Source organism: Pseudophryne corroboree, chromosome 6 (assembly GCF_028390025.1).
Source record: "Pseudophryne corroboree isolate aPseCor3 chromosome 6, aPseCor3.hap2, whole genome shotgun sequence".
Taxonomy (NCBI): domain Eukaryota; kingdom Metazoa; phylum Chordata; class Amphibia; order Anura; family Myobatrachidae; genus Pseudophryne; species Pseudophryne corroboree.
In genome coordinates, this window is record NC_086449.1 from 416,752,452 (window position 1) to 416,768,636 (window position 16,185).

Here is a 16,185-nt window from a genome sequence, read left to right on the forward strand (position 1 = left end):
GATGTTTCTCAATATCACTAGAGAGACACATCTCAACTTAAATTTGGATTAAATAAAAATTAATTGAAAACATTATTAAATCCAAATTCAATTTAGGTCAAATGCACATTCTTTACACTACCAGTATTACGGAGCAGCTTGTCTGCTGGCACTTAATAGTACAATAGGGAGCTTGGTGTAATGTACTTACTGTAGTACTTTTTAAATACTGCTCTTTAAATATCATCTGTGTAGACTATAGAATATGACTATCTAAGTGACGGATCTATAATGTGTGCAGGGTGTGAGGTGTACAGGGGCCCATGGGATCATGGGAGCCCACATTGCGCACCCTACACCTGTTTTTAATACTTACCTCTCTGGAGTCCTGATGCAGCCTTTTTCTCAGTGATTTGATCATGCGGAAGAGAAGAACCACTTTGGCAGTAGCCTACTCACCAGCAGGGCCATAGAGAGGATGACCAGGCCCAGGTACATGGGGGGATGTGGTCTAATGACTCTACCCTGTGACATGGAGGAGTGTACAGCAGGTACAGTTAGCCACCCAGCGAATGAATATAAGTTTGAGTGTGCATTTACTTGCTCTATTCAGGGGTGGGTTAAGAGAGAAGGGGGCCTGTGTTCAGGCTCTGTATGGACTTACGCCTCTCAGGCAGCAGCACTGTAGACTCAGGCAGCTGGCTTTGTGCCAGAGTCTACTGCACATGCACAGGACTCCGGTTCTCTGTACGCAGGCCACGGCCCATGTCCTTTGTTAAAAAATATTGCCTGTCTGGGCTACTCAGAACCCCCCTGCGTGCGTCACTGATCTTGATTACTCAGCTAATTAAGCTCATCTCCCAAATCATCACATTCTCTGATTTGGTGATGAGGAGTAAAGCTATCTGAGGCACTCCCATCATATTTGCACATAGAGCTTACTTGATTACATTCTCTGAGGCAATGCATGAAGTATATTGGTAGAATTTATGTGAAGTTTGCATTAGTCCTAGCAGTGTTGCAGTTTGTTTAATATGCACTCCCAACTTAGTATAAATGCAGTGACGCACTAGATACTCAGAAACACCCCCTGACTGTCCACAAATGGAGCCCTGCAGGTGTCATTTTGTCTCTGCTCTCCCTAATACATCTTTGAATTGCAGGGCCTTATGACGTTATATACCTGGCCCAACCCAACAAGAGCTGTTGTCCTGCTGCATTGCATCTGAAGCTAACTTGTATACACAGACACACACACACACACACACACACACACACATATATCTAAATACATGCAATGTATGAGGGTGGTTCAATAAATAAGTTAGCCCTCATATTGCATAAATGTATTCAACACGTACATGCAGTATACAGATAATCAATAGTATGGCCTTGGTACAGATTATTTTTCCACATAGGCCCCATACTTGTCTAAGCATTTGTTGCAATGGTACACTAAGCCATATGTCCCGGCATAGAAGAAATCAATGTCAAAAGCCTGAAGCCAGGATGTAACGGCTTGATGAACTTCACCATTGGTTGCAAATCGCCTTCCACCCAGGTGCTTTTCCAATGGCCCAAAGAGATGGAAATCACTCAGTGCCAGGTCAGGCTGTAGGGAGAATGGTCCTTTACCTCCCAATGGCAGCACCGTAACAACTCATATATGCGGTTGGCTGAATGTGGCCTGGCATTATTATACTGCAATACAACTCCTGTTCGCAGCAACCCTAAACAAGTTGGCAATAAATTTCAGCTGCTGATGTGCCCTTTAGATACAGAAATCTGATCACACTGAGCATCTCAATGTTTGACCATGTTTCTGCCAGCCCCGCCATCTTACAACTGATATTGGGACAGTATGACTTACATGAGGCACAGTTTAATGGCCGTGAGCGGAAACAGTGGTCTACCTGCTCTGTCCTTGTGGTAAATTAGAATGAAATAGAGAACATTACACGCATGACAGGTCTTCTCACATTATATTTTAAGAGAGGAGGAGGCCAATGTGCAATATCTATCTATTTCACTGGGGCCTGGTCAGGATGCACAAGCAAACTCTGCTGATTAAAATGATACAGATATGTGGCATTCCTACATCCTGTGTGTGACCATGCATGTATCTGCATAAGCAATACTACGTTATAGTGTTCTCTAGGGAAACACTACTGTAGCATAGCATTTAGTATGCAGATACAGCTGCATCTATTTGCGAATAAGACACATTTTAATAGAAAAAGTTGCATCGAAAGACACTCAGCGCTAACAAATATAACGTCAACTCATGGATGTTTTATCTATTTATTAACCATTTCTTATATAGCGCAGAAATTCCTTTGCGTTTTACAATTGGAAATAGTGATAACATAAAACAGTACTGTTGGAAACAACATAGAGGTGGGAAGGCCCTGCCCACAAGCAGGCTTGGACTGGCCCACAGGGGTACAGGGGAATCCACCAGTGGGCCCCACTGCCTGGGGGTCCATCTCCTCCTCTAAGGGTCAGGTTTCAGACTGTGCACTTGAAATATACACTATACATACTGTATGTTACCTTATACTGGACTATGCTGTATTTTCTACAGTGCATTACTGTTATTAGTCTGGTACATTATCATGCAGCAGCTGAATTGACTGTATATATTTATGAAGCGGCCCAGACCTTGCCCTCTCTAATGGTTAGTCAAACCAATGTGGTGGCTGGGCACACCCCCTCTGCAGACTGGCCACACCCCTTAACAGGGACCCCTACCACTGCATTCCCCCGGTGGGCCCTACATGCCCCAGTCCAACACTGCTCACAAGCTTCTTTCTACTTCCTAGTTGTCCATACTGCTTCTGGTGAAACAATAGAATTTTTGATGAAAATTTTAAATTTAGTTTGAACTGGGTATTTCTCTTTAAAAGTGTCTTTTGTCATTATTTTGTTCAAATATAAGAATTGACATAGGGGGTTATTCAGAGTTGTTAGCAAACCAAAAAAGCACACTAATTGGCAAAACCATGTTGCACTGCAGGTAGGGCAGATGTAACATGTGCAGAGAGATGAGATTTGGTTGGTGTGTGTTCAAACTGAAATCTAAATTGCAGTGTAAAAATAAAACGGTCAAGATTTACCCTGCACAGAAACAATATAACCCACCCAAATCTAAATCTCTCTGCACATGTTACATCCGCCCCACCTGCAAAGCAACATGGTTTTGCCCAATTGCTAACATTTTTTGTTTGCTAAAAACTCTGAATAACTCCCATAGTGTTATAGCTACCACCATTGACACTGTTGTCCAGTGAACCTAAGTGGGAACTGATTATCAGTGGTTGCATTTACAGTAGTTGCATGAGCTCCAAATAGAACATCAATAGATACCATAGCAGTGAAACATAAGGTACTGGGACAATAAGACTTAATCTAATCTAGCAAATGCATTTATAAGTAGTAGTTTTCTTCTTTCCAAATTTAGGGGCTGATTTATCAACAAGTTTTATCATACGCAACGAGTTTAAAACTCATTGCGGATGATAAATAGTGCTCAAGCTTTCAAACACATGAAAGTTAGGAGCTGATTGGCTGGAGCACCATTTATTATACACGAGTTTTAAAACTCATTGCGTATGATAAAACTCATTGATAAATAAGACCCTAAATCCAGAATCCTTACAAGATCTGGACTTGGCCAAATTAGAGTATATTTCTATATTGTATATCCTTTTTATTTCTGTTATTGTTTGTATGTATGTACTGTACCTGCATTTATTTGTTACATTTTAGAATTTTTTTATTAGCACCTTTGATCCAATACCTACTACTACTACTACTACTACTACTACTACTACTACACATTTCTGAATGTATTTCACCTGATTGGGCTGGTTAAGGTATTTAGATATAGGAGCTATTAGTTGTGCCAGAAATCTCCCCTTCCCCTTATTCTCAGGTTGGTATACTTGTTCATTTTTTTGACTTACTTTTTTCTGGCTAGTATGTACTTCCTCATCTTACAAAATGTCAAAAGTCATACATATTGTAGTTATGTTGCTAGTTATAAATTGTTGCTAAATTTGTATTTTATTTTTTAATGTCTGCAGACTAATGTGTCCAGAGCCAACTGTAATAAGATCATCATGCTGTTCACTGATGGAGGGGAAGACAAGGCAACAGAAACATTTAAACTGTACAATAAGAATAAAACCGTAAGTAGGTTCTTGGTGATGTACAATTGTGTCTTTTCATAATGCTAATTCTATGCAACAAGACCATGTAATACCCCCTTGACATTGTGCAAATCACCCCGGATGTTGCTGGCGCAAGCTGAAGCGACCTGATTCCTCTCTCTGTGTGAATGGATCTACGCATGTCCAAACTGCCAGGACCTCCACCATGGTCGCTACCATAGTTATTCCCAGGACTGTCCTGGCTTGACTGCGGTGTGAATGGTGCGACCCAGGTTACCTATCATTGCTGCTGACTGGCTGTGTATCTGGCAGTCTACAGTGACATACAGGCAGGACACAGGTGCAAACATAGGATCAGAATGAAAGGGGTCGACCTATGAAGTACCCTGGAACAAAGTGCAATGTAAAAGGGGTATATGAGTGAATACCTGGGTCCAATCCTTGTTCAGTTACTCAGGAAAAAGCAGGGTCAAAGCCCCGGATTTGGTCTGAAGGTGGTACTAGAGATATGCTGCTAATCTATCTTCCTTCTGCAGATATCCCAGGTTTAAAAACACCCCTAAAATGTATATTAAGTATAGAGATGTGTGGGTTCGGATTTACTCGGATTGACTAGGTTTTCCTCAGATCTCAAAAATGGTGTCTTATTGACTATCGGATCTCACGTGTTTTGTATAGCCAATAAGATGAATCTGGATAAATCCGAATTTGTGCTAGTTTGGTGAAAAGAACCCGAGTAAATCCGAAACTGCACATCTCTAATTAATAATAATATTGTGTTATCCATAACTTTGGATAATACTAACGCTATACACCTTTCCCACTTTCTCAATATCATGCAGGAGCATTTTTCTTTTTAAATATGCAAAAGATTTCTTAGTTTTCTATACAGGATGTTATTCACTTGTTATATAGTTGTTAACTTTTAGATTATATTGCATACAGTATTTGATCTTTTACAACAGTATATTTTTGTGCATCAATTAAAAATTGTTCATGATTTTTTAATTTGACGTGACTATATAACTTTGAAGAGGTTTTTAAGATGTTTGTCATATTATTTATAGAATCTTATGTGCTATTCCTCTGCGGCGCTTTGTTAAATTCCAACTGTACAACACATACTATGCAGTATATTAAGGTAGCACATATATTTGGAAACACAAAGATTTTACTAAAACAATACTTAATTATCAATAATAGTCTTTTCTGAGGTGGCTGCCATAATAATCTTTCTGAGTTGGCTGCATTGTGATGTGTGCATAGAGAAAATGACATTACTGTAAAATGCACTAGCACTGTTACCGCTCCACATTACAGCATTCACATTTGGCCTTTACTCTAAAATCACCATCTCAGTTCCACCAGTGCCTAATGATCTGTTCTATTTCACGCTTTGTTGGCAATTGTAAACTGTTGCTTATGTGCAAGCTTGATTAAAGTTCTCTTGAGAAGAAAAAGGAAAAACATACTGTGGGCAACAGGGTACATATAACTTATTTTATATTGCTCCTTCAGTTTATAGTACTTAAATAATTAGCAATCACAGATGTCTATTCATGTTACTTAATTAACATTTAGACTGTTGATTTAGCCTAATGGGATGGTGGTCCCAATACAGTAGGTGCACTAGGTGATATGAAATGGAGACAGAAGCATTCTTAACCAGGGTATCAGTAGCGTATTTATAATGGGTGTAGAGTATGCTGTGCACATGAGCCTCTGGGTCCAGGGGGGCCCACACTGCACACCCTGCATGCATATACATATACTTACCCTTACGGAGTCCCATGCTGGCTGGCATTTCAGACAAAAATCACCATGAAAATAATGCAGCGGCCATTTTCACAGTGATTTGCACTTGCAAAATAGATATGTCCATGGGGACAAGGTGCAGGAACCATGTTCCCAGAGACTTGCGCATGTGCAGTAGACTCTGGCACAAAGCCAGAGTTTCCTGCACAACCAGAGAGCAAGGGTCCAATCGGATCCAGCACACAGGCTCCCTCCTCTCTTATACCGCCCCTGTAGGGAACTGTATTTGTTTGGTGTCACAGCAGGTACTGTACAAGGTAACCAGTGGTTATGTAAGGGTTAATGCGCACTAGGAATTGTGGTAGGTGCAGTCAGTAGCAGCCTGGAGCAAGCAGGGTGTGGTTGTCATTGTAGTGTGCCAGGTGCAGAATGCACCAACAAGCTCTATATATAGCTAAGTGGAGATTGACAGCCCTTGTAGCTGTAGCAGGGTCCAGAGCACTGGGACTATATCTGCATACATAGGATGCTGTGCATGTGCAGCAGTGCATGTATAAGGCCAGAACTCTGGAGTGAGCCGCGGTTGGTCCTAGTGCCCACCGGCTCCTTATTAGGAGAAGGAGATAGTCCAGAGTGCTGCTGCTGTTGCTCTCCCAACATAAACTACTGCAGGAAAGTGAAAACTAATAGATGTTTGTATTTTGTCAAATTTAATATCTATCTATCTATCTATCTATCTATCATCTACATTATTAATGGTGCTCTAAAGATGGGCACAATTCAGAACTAGGGGGCTGGGTGGCGGAGATCACGCAACAGCGTCTTATCTTGCTTCATATGGGAAGCGGGTCTCTCCTCCTTGGCTAGCGCCATCTTCTTAGTGATATTTGGGAAGATGACACGTTTAATAGAGAGGAAACACTCTGGCACAGTGCCAGACCCAGGGAAATAGTTCCCCCTTTCTTTCGGCACCAGTATCTCCATGCTATTGTGGAACATATGTATGCACACTTGTACATCTGACTTAAGAGAGGTGCTAAAACTGGACACATTTTAAGATGCGTTTGGCTAAAATTATAAATGGAAATGTGATTGTCTTTGCACAAATATTTTAGTATGTACCGTGGGCAAATGTTTCCACCTCTAAATGATTCCATATATTCCCTGCTTCCCTCCCCCACCTCTCCTATTCCTCCATTCTTTATCACATTTCTCCCACCATGGCCCTACTTCCCCACCACTAAGCCCTGCTCCTTCGCATCTCTCCCTGTCATCTCTCCTCACATCCATTTACATCATACTAAACTCCCTCTATGCCCACCACCTGCAGTTACCCTTCCTCGCTCCGGAGCCTACACTATTACTTCTCTCTTCATCTCTGTCCTCTAGATTAATCTCACCTCCACACTACAGCAACCATGATAATCTCATTCACAGCTTTCCCCTTAACATGGTCCCTCTCCCCTTGCCTTCTGGAGTGCAATATCTGGCTGTACTTTACTGGTCCCCACCCATGAGACCAAAAAAGAGAATACTATTTGATCTCCTGGCACTGAATTGACATTAGTAAACATGAGAATCATCTGCAGTGAGTGAAGGAAGTCTTGCTAGGACTTCAAGGACACAAAATGCAAAAAATCCAACAGAATAACTGCACTAGTGATTTTCAATAAAAATATTAAAACATTACAAAAGAGTTAATTCCTTCATATAATGAGGCGCAAATGTGTTAGATTTTCATAAATGTAATAATACCCATAAAAAAATAATAAATGACATTTAAAATATCCACAGTCTGCACTGTTTACATAATCCACTGATACTTGTTCCAGGTGGGGACAAGGGGGATAATTCAGGTTGGATCGCAAAACCAACCGGAATTATTATGATCCTCGCAGGCGCATGCGCAGGGCGTTGCGGGGGTGCAGAGCGAACAGGGCGTGTCGAGGGCGTGATCACGGCAGCTGCGTGACGTCACACGCAGCCACCGCGAATGGGAACGTGGCTGCGGGCCTCCAGCAGCAGAAGGCATCCTCTATTTCTAGTTACAAACAGAAAATACAATGCATTTGCAATTTCTGCTTGTTCAAGGGGGGAGGGAGGTGACCGTCAGCATGCTGGGTGGCCTTGCCCTGTGATGGGCGGCCACCGGCATGCGATCCAAAGGCAGAATTTGCAATCCTTACTGAATTAGGCCCAAGATGTTGATGGCATTACAACTTCTATTGTAGAAGTGCGCTGGCTACTGCTGGTTTCCCAGCAGAGATGGTACAGTCAGTATTTTGATCCTGTGGAGATGTTGTGTTGGTAATCTTTTAGTGATATTAAATACAGCATATGCAGTAGTAGTTAAAAATGTGTTAATCGCCGTCATGCAGGAAATCGATGGAGCAATCTCCTTTCTTATCAGGGATTGAAACAGCTGCAGCATAACAGGATGTCTATCAGCAAGTCTCTAATTGTCATCATGCAGAGTGTGGACAGAGCAATCTATTTCCTTGCCAGGAGTTGTTGCAGTTAAGCAGGGCATCTGTCAGCAGGTATTTGCACAAGAGACCTCTATAACGTGGCAAGGAGGGGATCTGTGTTCCAGCAATCAAATAGTGAAAGGAGCTGGTAATTGCTGTCAGCTGTGTGGGTGACATCAATGCATTTCTTCGACTTGGAAACTGGGACAATCTAAAGTCCCCACCCAAGACCTCTTCATCTCCAACTCCCTGAACATCCTTGCCATCACTGAAATCTGGATTCAACCCTCAGACACTACTTCTCCCATGGATCTCTCCTCTGGGGGCCTTGTGTTCTCTCACACACCCTGTTCTATGGGTTGCCATGGTGGTAGTGTAAGGGACCTTCTATTTTCAAATTGCTCCTACTAAGTCATACCCTCAGTACCATCCCTTTTATTCTCCACATTTGAGGAACATGCTATTCGCCTCTTCCAGCCTGCTCACCTTCATGTAGCTGTGATCTATTCCCCCCCCCCCCCCTGGCTCACTCTCCAAATTCCTTGACAACGTTGCTTCCTGGCTCCTTCACTTCCCCACTTAAGACTTTCCTTCCATTATATATCCCAATATCCCTATCAATGTTGCCACTGACCACTATGATTCTAAACTCCTTACCCTCACATCATCATTTGGTCTCTCGCAATCGACCGCCTCACCCTCCCATGTCAGTGGACACTCACTTGATCTATTATTCACTTCATGCACTTCATACTTCTGACTTCACAAATTCCCCATTCCTTCTCTGTGTCCATCAGTTTCTCTTTTTTTATCTTATCTGTCACCCCTTCTCCACCTCTGCCTCCCAAGGCTACAATCACTAAGCATGACACTGAATCCTTATCCTCCTGACTTGACTCACTTCTCTCCCCCATGGTCTCTATCACTTTCCTTGACAAAACTGATTCCCTATACAAAGTTTCCCTTACTACAGTTTGTGACTCTGGTTGTCATTACTCACCCCCAGTTTCCACACCTCAACATTGGCATTCAAAATGCACGAGATACCTGAAAAAGTGTTCACATACCAATGAGTGTCAGTGAAGGAAATTGCACTCAGATGCTGACTTCCTCCATTTCAAGTATATGCTCTCAACCTACAGTTCTGTCTTTTCCCTCATAAAACAGTCTTATTTGAATTTACATATCTAAAATGGATGCAGGGTGTGCGGTTCAAACAGAGCCCTGGATCCAGGAGGTCAAAGAGCACACCCTGCACCCATATAATTATATTTGCTCCTTCAGAGTCCTGCAGCAGCTGATGCTGCACACAAAGATCACTGGGAAAATAGCATGGAAGCCATTTCCCCTGTGATTTATGTAAAAGAGATGTTCCCGGGAACATGGCACTTGTGCGCAAAGCCAGAGTCTACACAAAGCCAGAGTCTACATTGCTGAGGTTGGTACCAGATGGGAAGGGGCTCATCATGGAACCTACACACAGGCCCTTTCCTGTTTTAATCCATCCCTGCCTCCAGCCTGTCATCTCTTCTCCACTTTAAACTCCCTAGTCTGTTCACCCTTCTTGTCTCCTCTCCTCACTCTTTACACTTGACTGTGCCACCCACTTCACACCTAAATTTCAATCCATATATCAGGACATCACATCTGACCAGAATATCAGCACCCCATCCTCTCCTTTCCCAGCTTACACCTCTCCATCTTCCCCATCTATTCTACCAACTATAACTTCTCTCTACCCAGTATTTGTAGATGAAGACTCCCTTTAACCTTCCCGCTCGACCATATCCCCTCCTGCCACCTCTGCTCTCTCTTCTGTCCAGTTGCCTGTTCCCAACTTGACCATCTCTTAAATCTTTCCCTTTCGTCAGACATTGACCCAGAGGCGTCACTTATCTAGGTGACACCTGGGTCTGCTCCAGAGTGAAAGAAAAGGACTTCATGGGGTCAGGACTTCATGTCTCGACCCCCATTTTCATCACTTCGTGGGTTCGGGAGATGCGGGCTGCCCCCGGGGAGGGCTGTAGCTGCAGTGCCGGCTCATACACAGTGACAGGAGCTGAGTGCTGCACATAATGTTACAGTGCAACACACACTCCTCTCACTTATGCAGGAGCGGCATTTTGGTGTCACCCCTCAGCGAGTGACACCAGGTGCGGGCCGCAACCCCCTTGTGACACCACTGCATTGACCCCTCTACATTCATGCATGCCCTTGTCTCCCCCATTCTTAAAAAAAACACTGCCCCATTTCTCTCCTCCCCTTTCTTGTCCATAGGACCCCATTATAAAATAACGTGTCCCCCATTGGCAATAGATCCCCCCCAGCCCCTAGTTCAGTGGTTTTAAATTATGATAATAGTACCCCCACAACCCTTTAGTATATTAAAAAACATGTTTTATAAACTCCCCTGGTTAAAAGCTTAGTTTCCTGACCCCCCCATACCCTGTGACCACAATATTTTTTAAATTATTTTACCTCCCCTCTTATTTATCTTCACACACACTCCCACTCCCCCCACCCCTTACCCATGCAGAGCACAGCGGAGTGTGTGCAGGGTGGACTAATGCTCAAAGATAGGCTAAATTGTGCTTCCCCAGAGCATTGTGCTTCCTCGGAGCATGTCCAGACAAACAGAAGGGGACAGCAGATGGCGGCATCTGGGGCCAGTGGGTCGCATGTGATGTGACCAAGCCACGTTACGGACTCCTGGCTTTGGTCGCATCATGGGGGTAATTCCAAGTTGATCGCAGCTGGAAATTTTTTAGCAGTTGGGCAAAACCATGTGCACTGCAGGGGAGGCAGATTTAACATGTGCAGAGAGAGTTAGATTTGGGTGTGGTGTGTTCAATCTGCAATCTAATTTGCGGTGTAACAATAAAGCAGCCAGTATTTACCCTACACAGAAACACTATAACCCACCCAAATCTAACTCTTTCTGCAAATGTTATATCTGCCCTCCCCCCCCCCTGCAGTGCACATGGTTTTGCCCAACTGCTAAAAAATTTCCTGCTGCGGTCAACTTGGAATTACCCCCTATATGCGTCCAAGCCAGGCAGGTGGTTAAACTAGGGTTGCTGTTAGAATATTGTATTTTAATTTCCTTAAATGTATATAGTTTATTTCCTGAACACTGTATGTGTTGCTCAGCAGCAAAGCACCTGAAGCAGTCGCATTTAGTGAAAGTACCCCAATTTGACTATTAATTTACTAAAGGAGAGCTCAATCATAACATACAGATTGTTTATATTTATAAATAAGTTATTTAAATAAGTTTAGAAAAAAAGATTTGCATAATAGTTATTTCTAAAACCCTATATTTTGTGGACCCACCATTTTATTCACTAAATATTTGGTGATAGCCAATGCCAGTGAGAGAGTTTGATAAATGGAAAACCCCTAATCACTGGCTATAATGACTTTTCATAGACCCCTTAAAGTGAATAGTAATAATAATAATAATAATAATAATAATAATATTTATTTAAGCACTTTTCTCCTAACAGGACACATTTGCCTTTATAGCACAAATACAAAACAAGCTTAACAAGAGACATTAGTGAAATGCTTGGTTGAACAAGTGAGTTCCATAGAGTCTGAGCCACAAAGCTGAAATACAATAAAGTCAATATTAACGAAGAGTAGAAGTAGCCTATCCTTTTTTGGATATATTTGTCAAACATTAAATACACTAGGTGTGAATGGCAAAACCAGACTTAAATAAATATACCAACAGTGAACATTTACTCAGAACATTGATGCTTATTTACACTGGAAAACAACCACATACTGAGAATTATCTGAAATTTTGGAGAAAATGGGTATCAGGCAGAACCAATCTAGACAAATGCATCACATCACCTTCTGTAATATTGGTAATATATTACTTAACTTAGTTACAGAAAAGTACAACAAATGACAGCTCTGAAAACATCAACATATTCATTTGCGCTGTGTGATTGAGGATGAACACAGTAGGGACTACCTAACCATATGCTCAAGGAATGTACCAGAATTACAAAATTAATTATGTTTTCATTTTAGATACCTTCCTACAAAACATTTATATTCAGATGTCTGAAACTAGCATACTTAACTTATGTTCCATTTAATTGTACTATCTTTCAGTGTTTCTAACAATTCTGTTTCTATCTTCAGTTGTAAAAGTATTGAAAGTATTTATAATCTATTTTACACATAATATATATTTTGATAAAATGTCTAATATGAAGAAAGTAGTAATTATTAGTTCAATTTTAGTGGGCAGCATTGTGAATGTCGACTGTTAGCTGTCAACTATGCGATTTGCCATGTACTTTTCATCCAATCCCAACTACAGTCTAACGTTTTTGGTTCTTTAACTGGAAATAGGAATATACTGTATATAATATATTAATATATATTAATGACGTTCTTGTACTGGTCCGAAATGTAAGTGGCAAAGATTGTTATGTTTGACATCACTGTTGCAATGGAAAAGCTTCACCCATTTTGCTGATTATTACCCCTCAACTTCATCAGAAATTAGTGTCTTCTGGGGTTATATTTACTAAAGTTTGATTTATGATTCTTTTTTAGGAATCTTAATAATCAACTGAAATCAATTTTATTGAAACTGAAAAGTCCTTTAAAAAATCCCTCATTTACTAAAAATCGATTTTGCATTCGCTTTTTAAATCAAATTTGATTTTGATTCATATTTAGAAGGCATTTTGTGTTGAGATTATGAAATACCATCCAAAATCGAACCTCAAATCTGCATTAAAGTCCCCAGCAAAATCGAATGCAAAATCGAACAGAACTTCCTAATTGTTTCTTATTGGTCCAGATGTATCACATGCACACTAATTAAAGAGGAAGTTTTATCTTTACACTGTTTTATAGGTGAAAACCTAACTGATGATTAAAATTTGTTGTTTTTTTATTTAAAAAAAAAATACAGCTGAAATAGTTGGCAATATGCTTAGCCCTAATCTGCTTTCCTTCCTGCCTTCCACTTTCTGTGCTCACATAGTCAGTTGTTGATAACAAAACCTCTGCCTGCTCCTTGTTTTTTGCATAATCTCAGGGGGGAGTGGTTTATTTAATGTGCGATTATGCAATAGACAGCAGCAGAGCACAATATCAGACACATTTGCCAAATGATATAATAATATGCCTTGCAAATTATCATCAGTGTTTTTAATAGTCCACAGGTGCATTCTGTCATGGATTGAATGGCTTTATGTGCCTCCTTATATTTATGCTCAGCAGGAGTTTGCTGATTTGACAATGGAGTCAGAAACCAGCAGCAACAGCCATAACCTAAATCACCTGTAGGGGGAGGCAAGAATTAGAACAATATAGTAACAAGTACTATTAGCTGCTTCATTAACACATACAGGCATCCATCCCTCTGGCAATTGACTCACCTCCTGAAATTTTGCAGATTGGGATGATTTGCTTAGGATGTAGGCATCATGTCACGAAACAGAATAGCCAGTTACAACACTTATGAATTTAGGTTTCATTATATCATCTGACAAGTGTCAGATATTCTGCTATTACACATTCATGGACTAGGTATGATACCGATTTGTATAAACATGAGCAGTATTCAACTCATGAGCTGCCAATGTTGCTCTGATTAATGCTCTTGGGTTCTCTCAGGAAGGTGTTGATTTGCATACTGCAGGTAGGTGCACAACATACCATAACCTTGGACAGCTATTATTTCTATAGCCATACTGCTCCACATGCTTTTGGGTACTTTAAAAGTAATCACAATCAATTTTCTACTAATTGAATGGTGTTTGGAAGCACAAATCGAATGTCTAACATGATTCAATTCATTTGGGGATTTGAAGTTCGATTTACTGTTCGATTTCAAATATATTTGCAAATCAAATTTTAATAATTGAGGGGGTCCTATATTCAAGTATAGGAAAACATTGATATTTTTCAGAAATTCGATTTTGAGTGGGATTTGAGTTGAATTTGGTTTTAAAATCGATTTGACATTCGATTTTGCCTTCAAATAGAAATTGAATGCCAAATACATCTAAACTCAAAATAGAGTAATATTAAATATATCTCCTGGTTCAAAAGTTGCCAGTTTAAGTACAGAATTCATATTTGCAAATCCACTGCAGCTGCATCAATAAATCATACAATCTTACAAGCTACTTGAAAATTATATAAAAATAACTATAAGGAGGCAAACCTATCTTAAATAGATAAGTATATGTAAACAAATATTTCAGTGTACAAACCTTAGTTTTCCAGACTGTCAGCATTCCTAATTTATTTAGCTTAAGTTAGGCTGTTTAAGTGAGACTTGTGCTTATTAAGAGTGGATTTATTTAATTTTCTTGATACTGATCTTGCAGCTGATATTGTTATTTTTTTTATGTATCTATAATTTATTGATATGTTATATCAGTTTTGTATATTTTACTGTTATTAGACTCACACGCATACAGTATGCTGTATAATTTTGTTTTACTTTTAAATTATTAATGTGGACACATTGCTTTTTACACCTGTATTCGCATAGTGATGCGAATAAGATGCATTTTCGGGAGGAAAAAGATTCTGTTAGCTCTTATGTGGCCTGCGTTAAGGATGGAGGCTAGATGAGGAAGGATGCATCCGTACAATACAGAGAGCATTCATGTGACCACTACACAAATTGCACATGCACTTGCATGTGCCTTGGCCCAAAAAAGCTCAAATAGTACTGGTGTCAGATGCCTCCTTCCACACCACTGTTTTCTATACAAGGTTCAATGAACACCATGTTAACGTTTCAAAAAGACCCCTGTCATGAGACAAGCTGGGTACTGTGCAGTGCCAAAACTAGGGTTGTGCAAGATGTACAATCACCCAGGGTGCAGGGCCCTGGAGGTGGCACCATTGCTGTCCCATGGTACAGGTTGAGTTTCCCATATCCAAATATTCCGAATACTAAATATTCTGAAATACAGAATTTTTTGAGTGAGACTGAGATAGTGAAACCTTTGTTTTCTGATGGATCAATGCACACAAACATTGTGTAATGCACAAATTTATTAAAAATATTGGCTAAATTTACCTTCAGGCTGTGTGTATAAGGTGTATATGAAACATAAATGCATTCTGTGCTTAGACTTGGGTCCCATAACCATGATATCCCATTATGGTTTGTAATTATTCCAAAATACGGAAAAATCCGATATCCAAATTATTTCTGGTCCCAAGCATTTTGGATATGGAATACTCAACTTGTACCTGCATTTGACTTGCTGCAGTGTGTAAGTAGGGTTGTGGCGTACTTTCCCTGCAACCTGTAAAGCTGGCCGGAGCATCTAAGCAGTGCTGTACCTGCTGGTGCCAGTGGTATAATTTCATGATAATGGGGAAGGGCTGGTGCAAATGTTCCAGTGGTCAAAATTGTCACATATACTGACACATCAGGTATCAGAGACACTGGGGTTACTGAGCTCATGTAATACCTAGTTATGTTTTAAACAGTTGGAACCACATGCAAATGCATATAAGACTTTGCATCAGAAATAGCTCTGCTTATTGCACAATATGGTTCATGCATTAACTTGGCACCTCCCTAAGGGACACTTCTACCTTGCAGCAGAGGTGTCACCAGAAAGTAGACAATATTAGTGCATATTGAATTGTGTCCACAGGTACTGTTTCTAGGTGCTCTGGTGCAATACCAATATATTTTGTGATGCACAGTGAGAGCTAGTGGACACATACTGTACTGGATATTTTCACAAAAATACAGCTGATCATTTAACTGGGAATTAGTGAAATTGTTATATAAATTTGCAAGA

General features: G+C 40.6%; 1 protein-coding gene across 7 annotated transcripts in view; it reads left to right on the plus strand.

Moving 5' to 3' along the window:
• Positions 1-16,185, plus strand: part of CACNA2D1 (calcium voltage-gated channel auxiliary subunit alpha2delta 1) — a 1,227,493-nt gene that overhangs the window by 976,521 nt on the left and 234,787 nt on the right. For all 7 annotated transcript variants that reach the window (XM_063926939.1, XM_063926941.1, XM_063926940.1 and 4 more), the window contains one exon: positions 4,065-4,169. In XM_063926939.1, coding sequence (XP_063783009.1) covers positions 4,065-4,169 — 105 coding nt within the window. The remainder of the gene's footprint in view (positions 1-4,064; positions 4,170-16,185) is intronic.